The sequence below is a fragment of the Monodelphis domestica genome, chromosome 5 (genome assembly GCF_027887165.1).
Source record: "Monodelphis domestica isolate mMonDom1 chromosome 5, mMonDom1.pri, whole genome shotgun sequence".
Taxonomy (NCBI): domain Eukaryota; kingdom Metazoa; phylum Chordata; class Mammalia; order Didelphimorphia; family Didelphidae; genus Monodelphis; species Monodelphis domestica.
In genome coordinates this window covers 78841579-78857337 of record NC_077231.1, presented here as the reverse complement: position 1 = coordinate 78857337, position 15759 = coordinate 78841579, and the positions used below count along the sequence as shown (strand labels likewise).

The 15759-nt window shown below is 36.6% G+C and overlaps 1 protein-coding gene across 6 annotated transcripts in view; it reads left to right on the top strand.

Annotated features, from left to right (window-relative positions):
- NR2C1 (nuclear receptor subfamily 2 group C member 1) overlaps nucleotides 1–15759 on the top strand; it is a 96850-nt gene that overhangs the window by 71739 nt on the left and 9352 nt on the right. For all 6 annotated transcript variants that reach the window (XM_056798652.1, XM_056798655.1, XM_056798654.1 and 3 more), the window contains 2 exons: nucleotides 7514–7653; nucleotides 9931–10068. In XM_056798652.1, coding sequence (XP_056654630.1) covers nucleotides 7514–7653; nucleotides 9931–10068 — 278 coding nt within the window. The remainder of the gene's footprint in view (nucleotides 1–7513; nucleotides 7654–9930; nucleotides 10069–15759) is intronic.

The following is a 15759-nucleotide window of genomic DNA, read 5'->3' as shown; positions in this document are numbered from 1 at the left end:
ATGGGGGTTAAGTGACTTCCCCAGGGTTACACAGCCAGAAAGTGTCTGAGACCAGATTTGAACCCAGGATCTCCCATCTCTAGGCCTGACTCTCAATCCACTGAACTACCCAGCTGCCCCCTGAAGCCTTTTACCTTTAATTTGTGTGGGTCTCCCTGCCTCAGATGTGTTTCTTGTAAGCAACATTTAGTAGGATTCTGGTTTTTAATCCATTTTGCTATTTGCTTCCATTTTATGGGTGAAGTTCATCCCATTTCTCATTTAGAGTTATGATTACTGTCTGTATATTGCCTTCCATTTTATTTTCCTCTTTTGATCCTGCTCTATTCTATTCACTCCATTCCTCCTCACCAGGGTTTTCATGCTCATTATAATTCCCCCAGCCCTTTCTTCTTCCTAACTTCCCTGTTACTCTTTTTCCTAATAATGAAAGTTAACATTTATATAGCACTTACTCTGTACCAGGCACTGCACTAAGTGCTTAACAAATGTTAGAGGATTCTTATGAGCCCTATTTGATGGATGAGGTACAGTGCCTAGGGCACACAGCTAGTTCTTGTCCGAGGCTCTACACACTGAATCATCTAACTACCTTTTACACTGTCTTGTTTTAAATCCTGGTTACCCAGTGCTTTTCTTAGGCAGAGAACTATTTCTGACTACAATTGCCACTCCCATTTCTGGCTATACTTTGGTGATACTTGGTGCTCTAGAGTAATTTTTTAGTCTAATAGATTTAGAGCTGGAAGAGACTCAAGTGCAACTTCATTTTACAGATGAGTAAACTAAGCCGAGAAAACTTGGGGTTTGATTGAGATCAGGTTTTGCTTCCAAGTTTCTTGACCCCAAATTTAGCTTTCTTTCCGGTGAACTGTGCGTTTTCACATCTGAGTCCTTTTAGTGTGTTTTTCCATCTTTACTCATGGAAATTTCTAGGGAGTGGGGACGAGGAGTGTGTCTGATGGACTTCAAGGTCCTTTCCATCTCTCATCTGTGCTTCTTTGGTACTCTTACTGCAGCGACTGTCTGAATATTTCCCCGTGCCTCCCTTTGTCACAGAAATATGTTGCTCTTCCTGTGTCTGTCCTTCATTTCTAAGCTCTTGACTCTTCTTTCTTGGGGAGGGCAGGCAGGGTTATTGTACATGCCATATGCAGGGAAAAGATTTCCCTAGAAATAATGCTTCTTGTCCTGCTTCATGTTCTCCTGACTTCTGCCTCCCACAGGTAGCTAATATTAACCCTATGTGGGTGGTTCACCTTCAGCTTCTTCCAAACTTACATCTGCAAGAGACTTTTTCCTAAAAGGGTTTTAACTTTTTTTTTTCCAAGCTAAAAAGCAAAATTTAAACATAGTTGTTTTAAAACAGATATCCCATAGTCTCTTGATGAGTCAAATAGAAATATCTACTCTATGCAAGTTCCTGAGCTGGGTGCTGTAGGATGTTTGGACAGATATCATAACTGATCCCTGGCTTCAGGAAGCTTATGTGATTGTGTGTCTAGACAAATCATTATGCTAACAAGGTAGAAGGTGATAAGTGCCAAAGAAATACAAAGGCCTTCGGGACTAAGGAGAAGGTAAGAACAGTTTGGGTGGTACCTTCTCCAGGGCTGCCTTTTCTACCATTTATAAAATGCAGATCACAATGACTATTCCACCTGATTTTTCATAAGAATGAATATAGAAAAGCAAATTTGACAAGGACATAGGAATATTCCTGGCAGTTAGAATGTATGGACCCTTTTCCTTCTTCCTCTCATAATGCAACTTTTTCACTGCTTTCTCTGCTAAGGCCCAAACTCCCCTTTCATATCCCCTAGTAAGGAAATAGTGTTACTTGATTAGTCTCAAAGTAAACTTTCGGTCCCAGATTATAGGCCTGTTCTATCCTCACTTCTTGGTCATCTTCAAAAGTAGTCTTTTAGCTAGTTTGGGTTGTTAATTCCTGTTCTTTGAATCCCTTCCAGTGTCTCCATCTCCCAATACTTAGAGGCTGAAACAGTACATTTTACTTCAACTTTTATTGAGGCATTAGGTGGGATTATTAATAAGGGCCAGTATCAAGTTTGTTTCCTGGAGCACTGTGACAAAAGTCACCAAAATCATAGTGTAAAAATTAAATTAGTCTCTAGTAATAAAATACTTATATTTGAGGTTTATTAAGGATTATTAGAAATCAAGGAATAAAGAAAATACAAATAAGAAACCACGTGCCTAGGGCTGATTAGCCCATTCAAAACTTACTTACTACATCATTGCAATGGCCAAGAGCATTGAAGAGAAAGAAATGGGCGAGGTAGGCATTACTGCTAGTTAAAATACTAATTGTGATCTTGCCCAGGTGGAGACTCAGGTGATATTATAGGGAATTCTGGGAAATACCAAGGACTTCTGGGGATTGAAGTCTAGGGTTCAAATCTCCATTTTACAATCCCTGAGGCCCAAGGACGACTAGTCTCTCCGATGGGTCTTGTAAACATACCAACTTTGAAATTACAATAATTTGAGGATAAAAGGAAAAGAGAACAAAACCAAAGATTGCTAGGTATATTGACAAAAAGCCAGTTGGGGGCAGTCCCCTATGACATAAGAGTATACATATAAAACAAATGCATTCAAACCCCACACAGTTCAAATCACCACATCCCAAAGTTCACTCTGAATCTTCTGCTGCAGCATGTTGTCGGTGGAGGCATCTTCATGGTGTCTTCTCCAAACAGTTCACTTTCTGGATTTGGAGAGGTAGCATGTTTCTTAACCTAAAATTACTCTCAAAAGGAATTTAAACTTTGCAATTTAAAATAATAATATTTATACATTCTCCCCTGAAGAGGGTGATTGAAAAACACAGGAATCACTCAGGGATGCATTGGCTGAGTTATGAGGTATATGAATCAATTGGCAAGAGAAATTAAAAAAAAAAATAGCAAAAAAAATCCAAATAAAAAATTATTTCTCAGATGAAATATAGACTGTCAAAGACTTACATGTAAAAATTCTAAGTAAAGGAAAAATAAATCTATAACAGGACCTTGAATCAGGGACCAATTAAAATGATATAAGCAATTAAGCATTTACCCAGTCAGTAGCCAGGACTTCAGAAAGTTACCACACTATGAAAGATAGAAAAAGGGACTAGATTATAGGAGCCAGGTAGGAGCTAAATTTGAGATACTTGTCTATAAGTATTTTCACAAAGAGTGTGGATATGAGGAAGGCCTAATTCTTAACGTATGTCAAGCGTCGCAACCTCAAGTCTCAACTAGGTTCAAGTCCTTTGTATTGGCTTAGAAGTGCATCAATCCTTCCTGGATTGGTTTCTTATTTTTTTGACCTGTGTGCTCTTTTGTCACTACTCAGGTTAAATCTGTGCTCCTTTTTGATCCCATTTCCTAGAATCAGACACAAACATTCATCACTCTCCCATAACAATTACCAATAAATGGCAGGTTCCCACAGTCTGAAGCTGTTTGGGTATGCATTAATATTATAGCAAATATATTTTAAACTTATATTACTGCAAAATCAAAAAAACTTAAAGAAAATCATAATATGGGTGACATGTGCTTCAAATATAAAAAGGAGAGAAAAAATAAAAAACTGAAATAGTATATTGCACATGCCAGAAAAATATGATAATAAAAGAGTTTTAAAATTCAAAATATAGCTTATAATCATTGACACACTGTGTCAGCTAAGAAAATATAGAATAGAAAGGTTTCTCACCAAAAATGAGATCCATTTTCTCTTCATACCTGGCCATGATCTAATGTGAGTACAAGCAAATGAATTTCACAAAGTAACAGTTTTTTATAAAGAAAATAGTACAACATGTAATGCAAATTCAAAATGTCCCAAAATCCCCAAAATTCACAATAGCCCAGTTAATTACAATAGCAAACAAACCCACTATCATATTTCACATAAGTTGCTGTATGGCATTTTTAAAAGCCTATGGACTGATGGATATTTGTCACAATTTTTACAGACATATCTTTCAACCTTGGTAAATACATTTTTAAACAAAGTAAAACTTATTTGGGTCTAAAACATCATCAAGAAATCTAGATATCGTTCTGGTGAAAGAGTAAAGTGAGCTGAAGAGTAATAAATGAGAGATGCTCCCCTTTTGGGAGCCATCCAGGGGTACCATGCCCTAGGATTAACTTTCCTGCTCCTTTGGTATGAGACTGTGATGTCCCATCCATTCACATTTTTATAAATGTGGGAGGTGGGGATTAAAATTGTATTTCACTTCAGCTACTAAAATGGACCTTACCTCCTGTTAGAGGCAGGCAAAATGATCAGAGTTGTTGAAAAAAAAGTCTAAAAATCATGTCTAAAGGCCCCTTAAAAATCAATTTGAGATATTTAGCTCATTAAATTTTCCAAAGGTTGTTATACAATTTTAACCAGTTTTTGATGAAGTATGTGATAATTTACGAAGTCAAAATAGAAACAAAGGTGGTTTTTTCTTTTTATATGGGCTTATTCAATAATATTTGTTCAGTATAGTTATAGGGGAAAAGCAACAGAATATAACAGTAGTTAAAACCCAGTACATTAAAACGATTCAGTGTAACAGCATAGCATTGAATACATTAATATATGAACTTAAAACCAACCAAATTAAATCTTAAACAAAACAATCAGCAAAATGCAATAAAATACAGAGATTTTTATAAAAACATTGAAGTCTGAAAAGCCTTAAAAATATAACCTCCCGTCTCTTTAAAGTTTTTTCTTTTTTATCCATTTAGATTCCTATTGTCAGTGCTGTGGGATCTCCCACAGCGATGGAGAACTCCTTGTTGAGCATATTGTTAAGGAATCCCAAATTGAATGAATTTTAGAGACTGGGCAGGCCAGAATGGCAAAGGGTTGATTCTTCCCTGAATCTCAGGCAAGATAAGTGAAAGGATCAGTGCACTCATTAAAAAACATCCTAAAGCTGGAACCTGTTTGAAATAGGTAATGCACTGCTCTTTCATAAAATAAGCCATACTTGTAACTTCCTGTTTGGAAAAGTCTCTTCCTTCTCCTCGTTCACCTCCCCCTGTGGTCCCCAGCCACATGGAGGCTAATTGTTGCCTAAGGGAAGAACACCCCAGTTTTTACCAGTTGGCCTGTAATTCCTGAAGACACAGGAGCAACTACCAGCAGCCTGGGTCCTGGGGCTGGCCTGGGGTGATCTGCCTTGGAGGCTGGAGATCAGCTGGGGCTGAGGCCGGGACTGGGGTGGGTTGGGACCAGGAGAGCAATCTGGGTCATGCAGGTCCAGAGCGGATGGCTGGAGGTGAGCGCAGAAGCAGGCAAGCAAGCAGCAGGAGCGAGCTGAATCAAGAGGCTTTGCTGAAAAGCCTTGGCAGGAGAAACATGGCTTAAAAAAAAATTATCTAAGCTATCTTTAAAAAAAAATTGGGAAGTTCTCATCCAATCTTGTGGTCGCCATTAGTGATCCAGCAATTACCTATAAGTTGAAAACCCCAAAGAGATCAAAGGCAGAAAGTTTTCTCATGTAATAGAATTTTTATGGCAGGAAAAAACAATATGAAAATAAAAAGTATACCCCTTGATTGGTAATTTCTGAACAAATTATACTATTTTAAGACTTGAGATGTATTGAGCAGGGGTGGTATCAGATAATCTCTGTCATGAAATAACAAGACATAAGAGGTCTAAAAGAGAGCAATAAAATTGAATAGATATAATGTTTTGGTTGCAAGTAGGTGATGCAGTAGATAGAATGCCTGACCTAGAGTCAGGAAGAGTCATCTCCATGTGTTTGCATTTGACTCAGATATTAATTATGTGACCCTGTGCAAATCATTTCACTCCCATTTGCCTCAATTTCTTCATCTGTAAAATGACCTGGAAAAAATGACAAACTACTCCAGGATCTTTGCCAAAAAACCCAAACAAACCAATAAGGGTTCATAAAGTATTGGATATTACTGAAAACGAGTAAGGACAAAAATATTTTGAGCCCTAAATTATGAGGAATTTAGAGAAATGGGGAAATCATGATGTAGAGAGAAGAAATCAAAAGATCAAAAGAACAATCTATATGACAATTATAGTAGCTTAAATAAAAAACACATTACAAAAAGCAGTCAGGTTCTGATTAATTGCAATAAACAATCTTCCCTAGGTAAAACATATAAAGAAATATGGATACCTCCTCTACACTACAGGTGCAGAACATTACATTTATGTATCCATTTTGCTTAATTGTCTTTTTATTACAAGGGAGATTTCTATGGGAAAGATATATGGAGAAGATATATAATCAACAAAAGCCATTCATCTTCCCCTCAAATTTATCACCTCTATAATTTGAATTGAGATATTATTTTTATGACTTTATTTTCTATAATTTAAACATTTTCTAATTTTTGATCACAGCTCTTATTTCCCCCTCTCATTTCCTTTACCTTGTTGTTAGTAAAACACCCAAATAACCTTTCTGTTCAGAGTTGGGGGACTATAGATGTTGCAGATGCTGTTAGGTTTTATTGAGCTGTTTTTCTTTGTTCTGAGGTAAGATTTGGGATATATCAAGCAGGGGTGGTATCAGATAATATCTGTCATGAAATAACAAGACATAAGTCTAAAAGAGAGTAATAAAATTGATGTAAAGATTAAAATTAATATACAATAATTAAATATTATATTTTATAAAGTTTTGTTAATAATAACTAAAGCAAAAGAACTGCCTGAATTCAGCCTGGTCACAGGTCAAAAAGAGAGCATAGGAGGAGCATACATCCACTTAAATAACAATAACGTGATCTCACCAATGTGGAGATGCAAGAGAGATTATAGGGAATTTTGGGAAATACTAAGGACTTATGGGGAATGAAGTCAAAGGTTCAAAATCTCCATTTATACACTGAATAGATATATGAAATAACCCTGTAATGGCATTCAATGATAATACATGAAGAATGAGAGATCCCTTTCCTAGGAAATTGATTGAATACCTACAGATAAACTTTCAAGAATTTTAGTTATCCTCAGGGGGAAAAAACCCAAAACTTTACACACTTTGAAGGCAAGAGCTAAGACTTTTGATTTTTAATTCATTAATTTTATCTAGATGTTAACTTTATCATGTTTATAGATTTGGATTTTTGGAGATTTTTATGTTTTTCTTTATATAAATTCATTTTTCTTTTATATTTGTTACATACATCACTTATGGTTACTGTCATTGAGAAATATGAAATGAAACTCCAAATTTTCCTAGCTTTTGTACATTTTTAAAGCAGTAAAGACTTCTGAGATGAATAGGCTGAATTTATTACATAAAGTTGGTCAATCTTTTTCTCAATAATTGTTAACTCATTAAACCATGGAATAAGTCATGACCCCTCTTCTGTTATCTTCTCAGAATCATTTTGGCTTGGCTACATTTTACTTTTTAAATGAATATGTTTATTCCATGCTGTTGATGGAAAATAGTTAAATAAACTGAATTTTGCATTGTGTTGCCTTTTTCTCTATACAGTCAAGAAAATAGCATCTCATTAGTGAAAGCATATTGGAATGAGCTCTTTACTCTTGGCCTTGCCCAGTGCTCTCAAGTAATGAATGTGGCCACAATATTAGCAGCGTTTGTTAATCGACTTCACAGTAGCCTTCAGCAAGGTAAAAAAAAATGCCTCCTTTTTCTTTTTCAGGAGAGAGGAGACTATTTTATAAAATGTTGTTTAAATGAACATTTTAAAACTTCATGTCTGGAAAGCCTACTGATGTCTTAAGAATCAAGTTCCTTTTTTCCTCTTTTATATTTATTAACAATCAGAAAGTGTTTTCTACAAAGTAGTTCAGAAAAAATAGCATTTAGCTTAAGTGAATTTGGATTTCACTCCATTTTGTATTAGAAAACTAGTGGGAGCATTTAATCATCTGAGGACTATTTCCTGAATTATTTTCAGTAAACCAATGTGCATCAATAAGTTTAAACTGTGCAATGTAACACTGAAGGGTTCTTGGGCTCAGTCAATCTTCCCAAGCACTACTAGATTTACAAAAAAGGATCTTTCCTGTGTTCAAGATGCTCTCCTTGCCTTTATACCCTCTTCAATCCAACTCCTTGTGAAAGTTGAAATTCAATATCCTTTGTTAGTGCCATCATCAGCTGGCCAGGTGTACTGTTCCCATAAGCCATCAAACATTTGATTTTGATTTTTCATTGAAGTTCATCAGAACCTTTTCCCATGGAGGTATTTCCATGCCCTTAATCCTTGTGTGCATGTGAATGCTTATGTAATCATCCTTTTCCTTAAAACTTTAGAGTTGAATTCAGTACTCTAGACAGGCAACTGTTTACACCTGTTACTTGATCATCACCTTAGCCTGTGGCTTACCTTTGATTGCATGACACAGACTGTAGCCCATCCATTATTTGATAAGTCTTTAAAATGGAACTAAGGACCACTTGTAAAGTCCCTGTATACACATGGTACAAGTGATTGCTTCCAATCATGAATAAAAGATGGGGATATTTTTGGTTTTTTTCATTATTGTCGATTATAGTTCTTCAATGTCAAATAAGTTTTTACCATTTTCCCAACACGTTTTTGTACAAAGAAGTTTTATGATGCTGCTCACTGCATTAATAATGCCCAGAGACTTATTATTTATTATCTCCAAATCATAAATGAAATGATGACCCCTTGCTTATGTTTCTGTGCTGCTTATCAAATGTCATGTCGTCACGCTGACTAGCTAGTAATCTTTTATATTAAAATGTTTATAGGAAATAAAGAAAAACAGCACCTACTTGTAATAATGATAAAGAAGATAGACTATTTCAGGTCAGGCCTTAAGGGTTGCTGACCTCATGACTCCCAAGCTCACTCAAGGCTCATTTGTCCATAGTGAAAGTTTGTTAATTTCTATGGTAAAATGACCAGGTATATCCTCTGGTGAGCCTACCTCCATTCCATTATTGACATAGTAGCAAAATGAATTGATTTTAACAGGGTTGCCTGGTAAATGTAGAATCAGGGCAAAAGGAATTGGCTGTCTTTATCAAATAATCAAATAATGATAGTTCAAATCACTCTTCAGTTTAGGAATAGATTTACCTAGGTGGTTAGACATTTATGTCAGCCTCTTAGATCCCTCCTCCCTTAAGAATTGCTTATAGTAACCCCATTAGTTTAAAAAAAATTGAGTCCCGATTTATATGTGCCTTAATCTCACGTGTAACAAGTCACATGTTAGTACTGGGTCACTTCTAGCAAGTTTTAGACATTCATTCAACATCTGATATGTGTAGAGAATACAGGTCTGTTGAAGGAAATAGCAAGATCAGAGCAACATTTATAGTAACTTATTTGTATTTTAATTGTCAGTCACAGAAGATGCTCCTTCCTGACCTATATATTTCATCCTTTAAATGTCTTTTGTTTCAGTCATCTCTTATTGTTGAGCTGGAATACATCTTTTAGGACTTGCTCCTTTCCAAATATTCATCATGCAAGGTTTTATAACCTGTAATGTTATTTGTAACTTATAAAAAGTTCTGGAAAATTATATTTCTATCCTCCACTCTCCTCAGCTCCCCAAAGAAATATAAATATGAATGAATTCTGTTCCCAGAATTGTCAGTATTTGGAGTATTTTAATTAATCCTGCTTTTGACAGATTGCAGTTTTGAATGTGTTCTCTTGGATCTAAACTCCTAAATGTTAGGTTTGTGACATTTTATGAAGAGGAAACATTGCCTTTAGTATTTTTCTCTATGTTTTTGTGTGCTGATAAACTTTTCCCTAATGTCTTTTGTGATTACTCCATTTCATGCCCTCTTCAGAAATCTCAATTTAGTAAGACTATCAGATTGATCAAACAATAGTAAAAAATGAAATTCCACATTAATAATGGTCTAATCCCTACGATTTTTTTCTGTCATTCCAGATAAACTATCAACAGAGAGAGGAAAAGCCATAATGGAGCACATCTTCAAGCTCCAGGAATTCTGTAACAGTATGGTCAGACTCTGCCTGGATGGATATGAATATGCCTATCTGAAAGCCATAGTGCTCTTCAGTCCAGGTAGGTGACCTTAAGCTCATTCTGAAAGTCCAGGTGTACAGTCTGCCCAGAACATTTGTTCTTTTGTTCCCTGATAGGACATTCATGGGTCACTCCTCTGTCATCTCCTCCTTGTGGGATATTTCACCTGGGGATTTTATCTTTGTCTTATGGAGCCTGAGCACAGGCCCCTTCTCTACCCAAGAGTAGCTGGGTAGAATAGGGACTTCAGATTGATCTTAGCACTATGTTTCATTTCTGAGGTAGATCTTTGCTCAGTGGCTTTGGATGGTCAAGAGCTAAGAAACAAAGGTCTTTGTCTTTAAAGGTAAGGTTCCAGAAACCTCAATACAATTTCTTTCTTTTCCTCATCAATATATTTTTTATTTATTTCATTAAGTATTTCTCAATTACATATTTTTAAAAAAATGTTTAGTTCCAAATTATCTCCCTCCTTTCCTTCCCCACTCTTTGAGAAAGGAAAGCAATTTTATAGAAATTATACATGTGAAGTCATGCTGAATATAATTCCATATTTAGAAATGTTTCAAAAGAAAATAGACAAGAAACCAAAATCAAGAAAAATAAAATTCTGCATTGAGACTCCTTCAGTTCTTTCCCTGAATAACAGTTCTCATCATGAGTTGGAGTTGTTTTAGATCATTGGATTGCTGAGATTAATTAAGTCTTTCACAGTTGTTCATTGTGAAATATTGTTGTTATTGTGTATAGTGCTCTGTTCATGTTAGTCTTCATAGGTACTTCTGAAAGTATCCTGCTCTTCACTTCTTGCTGCATAATAATATTCTGTAGGAGGAGCTCAGGACAGATCAAGCCCACTGAGGAAAGCAGCCATGCTTTCCTGAGATTGTTGGCAAGGTCCCAATCTCTCACACAAAGGCACTGCTGTTCTCGGTCAAAGGTCATCATTAAATCTTGAGTCCCCCCTCGCTCTGAAGAGCAAAGAAGTCCTTGTAACATCATGACTGAAAGTACCAAACCTGCCTTTTCCTAAGTACCCAGAACTGATTAGCATAATCACTGTTTCTCAGTTGCTTACATCTCTAATAGCAACCCTGGTAACGTTCATGTATGAAATCATTTTCATAAATATTATCTAATGGGAAAGTACTTCCCCCCCCCCCAAGAATGTTGTAATGCCTAATATTTTACTCTCTATAAAAGTCTTTCTCTTTGTCATAATAAATGAAGATCATAGCCCCCAGCCATGGTGCCATGATTCTTCCACTGAGTCCTTCTCAGCCATATTGGCCTCCATCTTTTCTATCCTTCTCCTCCTTTCTGTCCTTTTCTGTCTGTCTAGTTGCTAGTCTCCTTAGTAGGCTAACTCTCTCCATGGCTACAGTGACCCTCAGATCCAATCATTCATCACCTTTACTCCCACAGTATTCCATTACAGTCATATACTACTTGTTCAGACATTCCCCAATTGATAGAATCACCTCCACTTCCATTTCTTTGCCATCACAAGAAAGGGTTGCTATAAACATTTCTGTAATGTAGTTTATTTTTACCTTTTCTTTAATCATTTTGGAATACAGCCCTAGTAGTGGAATTGCTGGGCCAAAGGGTATGTACAATTTGGACATGATTTCAAATTGCCCTCAAGAGTGGTTGGATTAGTTCCCAATTCCAAGCATCATCAGTGTCCCAATTTTCCTTTTCTGTCATATTAGCCAATCTGATAGGTGTGAGATGGTACTTACAGTAGTTTTAATTTGCATTTCTCTAATAGAAATTTAGAGCATTTTTTAAATAAGACTATAGATAGCTTTGATTTCTTCATCTGAAAACTGCCTATTCATATTCCTTTGACCATTTATCAATTGTGGAATAACTTGTATTCTTATACATTTGACTCTGTTCTTTATATATTTAAGAAATGACATTTTTATCAGAGACACTTGGTAAAAAGTTTCCCGTCAGTTTACTGCTTTTCTTCTCACCACAATTTCTAACACATAAAATGTTCTGCTTTGATTTTCAGTGGTGTTATTTCTCTGCTACTTCTCTAATAATAATTTCAGTGAAATGAACAAAAATTCAGTTTTCAGCTGCTGAATAATGCAAAGTTGGCTCTGCTCATATATTTTTCATGTTTATGATTTTGGATTAATGTTCAAAAACTGTGCAGAATAATGTGAACCTTGGGAAAATCTGCTGGCCTTGAATGACATGGACATAAATAGTGACCTTTTTTATTACTGCTTCTAATGTTGCACATGAGTTAATAATTTCTCCCCATTCTCTACTTTAACCAGTTTGTCAGCTTTGTTATCCTATTATCCGTCCTCACAAACAAAGCTGAAAGTGAAACATTTATTCAAGTTGACATATTTTGTTCTTAATTTTGAATATCAGTTAGTTTCATATTTTTATAATTGATGTCTTTTTGTATATGTGCAATTTTAGCTCTTGATAATTGGTTGAATTTTTTTACTATTTTTTGCTAGCAGTGTTTTTCTGTCAAAAGATACACCATTTTTGAAATCTGTAGTTTCAAAACTATTTGACTTAAACAATGTGATGCTCTTTTCCTAGTAAAAATAAAATCCTACAGAATGTGATCTGCCAGATTTCTTGTTGTTTTCAGAATATTTTTAATATCTTGTTTTCAGCCTCTTATTGAAGCACAAAATAACAAGAATGATTCCCATGCCTTTTTTTAAGCTCTTCATTTCTGTCTTAGTAACAATCTTAGACAGGAAGGTAAGAGCTAGGCAAACAGGATAAGTGACTTGCTCAGAGTCCCCATATACTATAAGTGTCGGAGGACAGATCTGAACCCAGGTCCTCCTATCGCCAGGCCTGGTTTTCTATCTACTGTGTTGCCTAACTCCCCTCCATTTCTTTTTGTTGGTGTTGATTGTTTCTTTTAGGTAGAAGTTTTAGAATTCTGCCTAAATGTTAGACTCTTAACAGTTAGAGTAACTATATCAAGCCAATACTAACTTGTACTTATGGCACTTTGTAATTTGCAGAGTACTCCTTCATTTTCATAATGCAGCCTTGGATCACATTAACTTTCTTAGTTCCCCCATTATGCTATTTACCACATGCTGGACTTTTTAGGTCTCTGAAACCTCAAAGCTTAGAAATGACCTGCCATCTAGCTACAGGATTTCCCATCAAATACTTGCCAACCTGATTTTTTTTAATGATCTCCTGATGATTGGGAATATTTATCACCTGATGATTGGGAATATTTATCACATATTCTGTCCTGAGCTCTGCTTTTAGATCTCCAGCTCCTTATGGACCACATCAGTGATCAGGAGCCAATCCTCCCCTTGCATTTATCTTATGACAGACCAAATTAATGAGCTTTCCTTCAGACAGAAGTCTTTTGCCACCCCATCTTTCCTCTGTCCCTCAATGTCCCTCACTCTCAAAATCACCCAGTCTGAGAACCATCTTTGGTTCTTTCTTCTTTCTTCCCTATGTCTAGGCACTTAAAGATATTTCTTCTGCCTAATCCTTCTGTTTTAGTCTCCTTTTTCCTTACACACCTGATTGCTGCCCACCCAAACGTTTGCAAAAGTGTTTGCGTTGGCTTCTTGCTTCTATGTGTGTGGCTGGTTTTATTTCAATGTGGCTGTTATCTTGTCACTTCTCAAAAAACTCACCCTGTTTCCTGATGGAGTGGTTCTGAATCTTCTCATGGTTTTCAAGGCCTTTCCCAACTTGGCTGCATCCTGCTGACTAATCTTTGTTCTAGCTAAACTACTTCCTTTCTGTGGAATCCTGCATATACTCCTGCTCATTCCTGATTCTCTGCCTTCTCTCATTGTCATTCCCTTTTTAAATTACCCAGACTTAGACATACAGCTCACATCCCTCCTCATCAGTGGAGTCTCCCCCAGTCCTCCTTTTGAAACCCAAAGTCACTTGCAGAGGCTGTGATCCAGTTCATCATGTCAGAATCTCAGGTTTGATTAGACTGCCCATAGGTGCTCTGTGTGTGTGTGTGTGTGTGTGTGTGTGTGTGTGTGTTTGTTTGTGAGAGTCTTGTCATACTTGTGATCCTTGTGCTGGCCTGCTTTGGGCTTCTCCAAGCTGACATCATTGGACGACATTTTGGCCTTGGGGTGAGAGGCCAGTTTTGTAAAGATTTGATTCATAAAGAGATTGTGAGATAAAGGACACAACTCCTTTGAATTTGTTTAAGGCCAATCCTTAATGTTTTTTTATTCTGAGTTTAACAAACCCCAAATAAAGTAAACTTTCAAAGACATTACTTTTTTTCCTAATTGCTCTTCTTGGCAGTTTTTTTAATCACTCAGTTCATATTATTTTTTTATTTTTTTATTTAATTTTTATTTGGTCATTTCCAAACATTATTCATTGGAAACAAAGATCATTTTCTTTTCTTCTCTTCCACCCCCCCCCCCCCACCTCTCCCATAGCCCACGCACAATTCCACTGGGTATCACGTGTGTTCTTGATTCAAACCCATTTCCATGTTGTTGGTATTTGCATTAGAGTGTTCATTTAGAGTCTCTCCTCAGTCATATCCCCTCAACCCCTGCAGTCAAGCAGTTGCTTTTCATTGGTGTTTTTACTCCCACAATTTATCTTCTGCTTGTAGATACTGTTTTTTAGATCCCTGCAGATTGTTCAGGGACATTACACCGCCACTAATGGAGAAGTCCATTACATTCGATTGTACCTCAGTGTATCAGTCTTCATGTACAATGTTCTCCTGGTTCTGCTCCTCTTGCTCTGCATCAATTCCTGGAGGTTGTTCCAGTCTCCATGGAATTCCTCCACTTTATTATTCCTTTTAGCCCAATAGTATTCCATCACCAACATATACTGCAATTTGTTCAGCCATTCCCCAATTGAAGGGCATCCCCTCATTTTCCAATTTTTGGCCACCACAAAGAGCTCAGCTATGAATATTCTTGTACAAGTTTTTTTCCTTATTATCTCTTTGGGGTACAAACCCAGCAGTGCTATGGCTGGATCAAAGGGCACCCTTTGGGCATAGTTCCAAATTGCCCTCCAGAATGGCTGGATCAATTCACAACTTCACCAGCAATGAATTAGTGTCCCCACTTTGCCACATCCCCTCCAGCATTCATTACTTTCCTTTACTATCATGTTAGCCAATCTGCTAGGTGTGAGGTGATACCTCAGAGTTGTTTTGATTTGCATCTCTCTGATTATAAGAGATGTAGAGCACTTTTTCATGTGCTTATTAATAGTTTTGATTTCTTTGGCTGAGACCTGCCTGTTCATGTCCCTTGCCCATTTATCAATTGGAGAATGGCTTGATTTTTTGTACAATTGATTTAGCTCTTTGTAAATTTGAGTAATTAAACCTTTGTAGTTCATATTCTGATAACCAGTATTTCTTTATTCTTGCAGCATTTTCTTCCATTCCTCCATGACTTCAGGGCCTACCTCATATTCTTTCTCTTTGTCCTAAGTCCTGCTCAGATAACTTGATGCTTCAACAGATGTATGATTCAATCAGTAAATATTTAAGTGCCTACTTTGTGCCAAGCACTGAACTAAGCAGTGGATATGGTCTATGTTGATGTTCCCTCAAAATACCCTAACTTCCCTTTTCCTCAGTGTTTTCATTTCCCATAATTCTACTTTTCCATTCCACCTCGGCTGTACCCAGAGAGAGTCAGACCTTGATTTTGCCATCCCCCACAAATGCTTCACCTCCATCTTCATTAA